Source organism: Elaeis guineensis, chromosome 16 (genome assembly GCF_000442705.2).
Source record: "Elaeis guineensis isolate ETL-2024a chromosome 16, EG11, whole genome shotgun sequence".
NCBI lineage: Eukaryota > Viridiplantae > Streptophyta > Magnoliopsida > Arecales > Arecaceae > Elaeis > Elaeis guineensis.
Window position 1 is genome coordinate 40,197,849 of NC_026008.2, and position 3,262 is coordinate 40,201,110.

A 3,262-nucleotide genomic window follows, 5' to 3' on the forward strand; every position below is an offset into this window, starting at 1 on the left:
AAATAAAAGAAAGAGATTAAAATATTTTAAGACTTATGTAAAATATGATCTAATAATTAATACAATAAAAGAAGACCTATCATTCTTTGTGGAAGATACAACCCCAACCTCCGAACCACCGCTACCTTATAAAGTCATCCGAAATAGCACTCCCTAATTAATCTCCCCCCAAGTCCAACTCCAAAAATAACCATCGAGGATAGGTCCAATCTATAATAAAAATAAGAATAAGAATAATATAATAATGTTGATTAATCTTCCTCAATAGTCCCTTCCCAGCGTTATCGTATTATTCTCCCCGCATATATTTGAGCTTTCATAGCTCAATAATTACGTTACTTGTTTAATTATTATATTATTATTATTTCCATAGAAAACTTCCGCCCTCCTCCTCTTCCTCCCCATTCGTCGTCTTCGTTTCAAACTCTTCCACCGTCTCTCTCTCTCTCTTTTCCTCCCTGTTTCTCTCTCCCCAACGGAAAGATGCGACGGAGTTTGAGGACGTTTCTTTTTCCCGCCGCCATCTCCGTCGCTCTCCTCTGCTCCTTCTACGTCCACCTCTTCCGCGACCTCATCCCCTTCGCCGACGACGACGGCGCTCCGGCAACGGCCTTCTCCCACGACGCCGCCTTCAACGCCACGCTCACCCACCCCCTCGTCCACCACCACCACCTCGCCGTCCGCGAGCTCCCCCGCTACCATCCCCGCCGCCTCCCCCCTTCCCCGCCGGAGTCCATCCTCTTCCCCGACTGGGAGACCCTCCTCCTCCTCCCCCTCCCCCTCCCCTCCGCCTTCGCCGATCATCGCAACCTCTCCTGCCTCTTCCACAACCGCGCCGTCTCCCCTGCCGGCTTCGTCGGAACCCTCCCCACCTCCCCCGCCCGTGCCGCCTTCCGCTGCCCGATTCCCAACAGCATCCGCCGCCTCCGCCCCTTCTACACACCCCGCCTCACCGACCCCACCACCGACTCCGAATCCGACGGCTACGATCCCCCATCCGAGATGCTCCGGTGGACCCGCCTCGCCTACGAGGCCGTCTCCACCCCCACCGACGTCGTCGTCTTCGCCAAGGGCGTCAACATCCGCCGGGACGTCAACCGCCCCGCCTCTGACCTCCGCTGCCTCTTCTCCTCCTCCGTCGCCGCCGCCGCCGCCGCCCCCTTCGCCGCCACCCCCGTTACCAGCTCCGCCCAGGAGGTGTTCCGCTGCCCCCACCCCCCGGCCGCGATCACAAGTACCGACGAGGTCCTCCGCGTCTCCCTCGAGATCGCGGCCAAGGGCACCCAAATCCCCTCTCTGGCCAATTACCACCGGCCACGTGCCCCCCCGCGCACAACCCATGACCGCTCGCTAATCTGCGCCTGCACCATGGTCCACAACGTCGCCAAATTCCTCGCCGAGTGGGTCGTCTATCACTCGGCGATCGGCGTCGAGCGCTTCTTCCTCTACGACAACGGCAGCGATGATGACCTGAACTCGGTGGTGAACCGGCTCGGCTCGGACGGGTTCAACGTCTCGACCCGCTTCTGGCCATGGCCCAAGACCCAGGAGGCCGGCTTCTCCCACTGCGCCGCCATGAACCGGGACACCTGCACCTGGATGGCCTTCATCGACGTGGACGAGTTCATCTTCTCCCAGTCCTGGGCCGGTTCGGATGCCCCAAACCTGACCATGTTGGGTTCGCTCGTGGCGGTCCGACCGGACGTGGGGCAGGTCTCAATGCGGTGCTTTGAGTTCGGGCCGTCAGGCCGGCGGGCGCACCCGAGAGAGGGCGTGACGCAGGGTTACACCTGTCGGCGGAGGACGGAGGAGCGGCACAAGTCGATGGTCCGACTCGACGCGGTGCACGACTCGCTGTTTAACTCGGTCCACCATTTCGGATTGAAAACCGGATTCAATACGAGGTGGACCAAAGGTTCGGGGGCCAGGGTGTACCACTATAAGTACCAGGCGTGGGAGGAGTTTAAAGTGAAGTTTAGAAGGAGAGTATCGGCTTACGTGGTGGACTGGAAGGAATCGGTGAACCCGAGTTCCAAGGACCGGACCCCCGGTCTGGGGTTCGAGCCGGTCGAACCGAAGGGGTGGGCCCATAGGTTCTGTGAGGTGAATGATACCCGGCTCAGGGAGGTGAATCGGAGGTGGTTCGGACTGGAGGGGCCGGACGGAGAGTATAGGATGGCGTGGGAGTAGGGAAGGATGAGAGAGAAGAGAGATGGTTTTTTGGTTTTTTAGTGGGTGGGAGGGGGGGTGTCCGGAAAGAGGGAAAGATAGACTTATTTTTTTCAAAAAATAATAATGATTGGATAAATTAAATTAGGGAGACAACAAAAAAGATAGGTGTTATACAGAATTTTTTTGTTTTGTTTTGTTTTACACGATTACACTTGATGTTTGTAAAAAGAATTATTCATTGTTGTAAAAAGCGTGCACGGATATTAGTTTTATTTACTTCTCATTTTCTCTGGGCTTAATGGCTGATGTATGTCATGGAAGGGTAATTATACAAAACACATGAACGATTTGTCCATGGAGGATATTCTATGTATGTCGCTACAATGTTTATGAAATGCTTGGCTGACGTTGTAGCCTCCGTTCAATGAAATTTGTTTAAGTACTTAACTGTTATCTTAATGAGTTGTAAAAATCATAGGTTGCATTTGGCATTATAATCATTTAAAAAAAAAAGTTAAATATAATTTTTTAAATTAAATTTAAATAATAAAAAATATGTTTAGTTTGCTTTATATATATATATAATAATAAGAACTGAAAATATGGCTGACAATGAGAGAGATCAATGGCAACGGATCTTTTGCGGTACTTAAAAAGTATCGTAGGATGCTGCGCATATTTTGAAGATATTCATCAAAAGATGGGAGGTCATGCATACGTTAAAATACTAAGAAAATAGAAATGAATAAGCGATATTTGAATAGTTTAGATAAACATCACATAACTATCTATTTTTTGATGAATGTCTCAAATCATGCACAATACCCTGCAGAATTTTTTGAGTACCGTAGAAGATCTCGTTTCGAGATGAAAAAGGGATAGAGCTAATAATGTGGTCAAAGATGAAGAAGAGCTTGACAACTGATAGAAAGGCAATCGAGAAAGTGACAAAGAAAATAATAAGGATGGGGCTAACATAATTAATGGCCAAGGATAAGAAATAGTTCAGCATGATATGGAGAAATGGCTGGCAAGATCTAAAAAATTAGTTTTACTAGACAGGGGTGGTAGAATTGAGAGTGAGATTAAG

At 50.0% G+C, this 3,262-nt stretch overlaps 1 protein-coding gene across 1 annotated transcript; it reads left to right on the plus strand.

The window, feature by feature from the left end:
• Positions 1–372: 372 nt before the first annotated feature.
• LOC105059734 (glycosyltransferase family 92 protein RCOM_0530710) lies at positions 373–2,584 on the plus strand. Its single transcript, XM_010943147.4, has one exon. The coding sequence runs from the start codon at positions 484–486 to the stop codon at positions 2,188–2,190; it is 1,707 nt and encodes a 568-aa protein (XP_010941449.3). The 5' UTR covers positions 373–483; the 3' UTR covers positions 2,191–2,584.
• The last annotated feature ends 678 nt before the right edge of the window (positions 2,585–3,262 follow it).

Coding starts and splice junctions, on each gene's coding strand:
- LOC105059734 (XM_010943147.4), top strand. CDS start 484: ATGCGACGGAGTTTGAGGACGTTTCTTTTTCCCGCCGCCATCTCCGTC.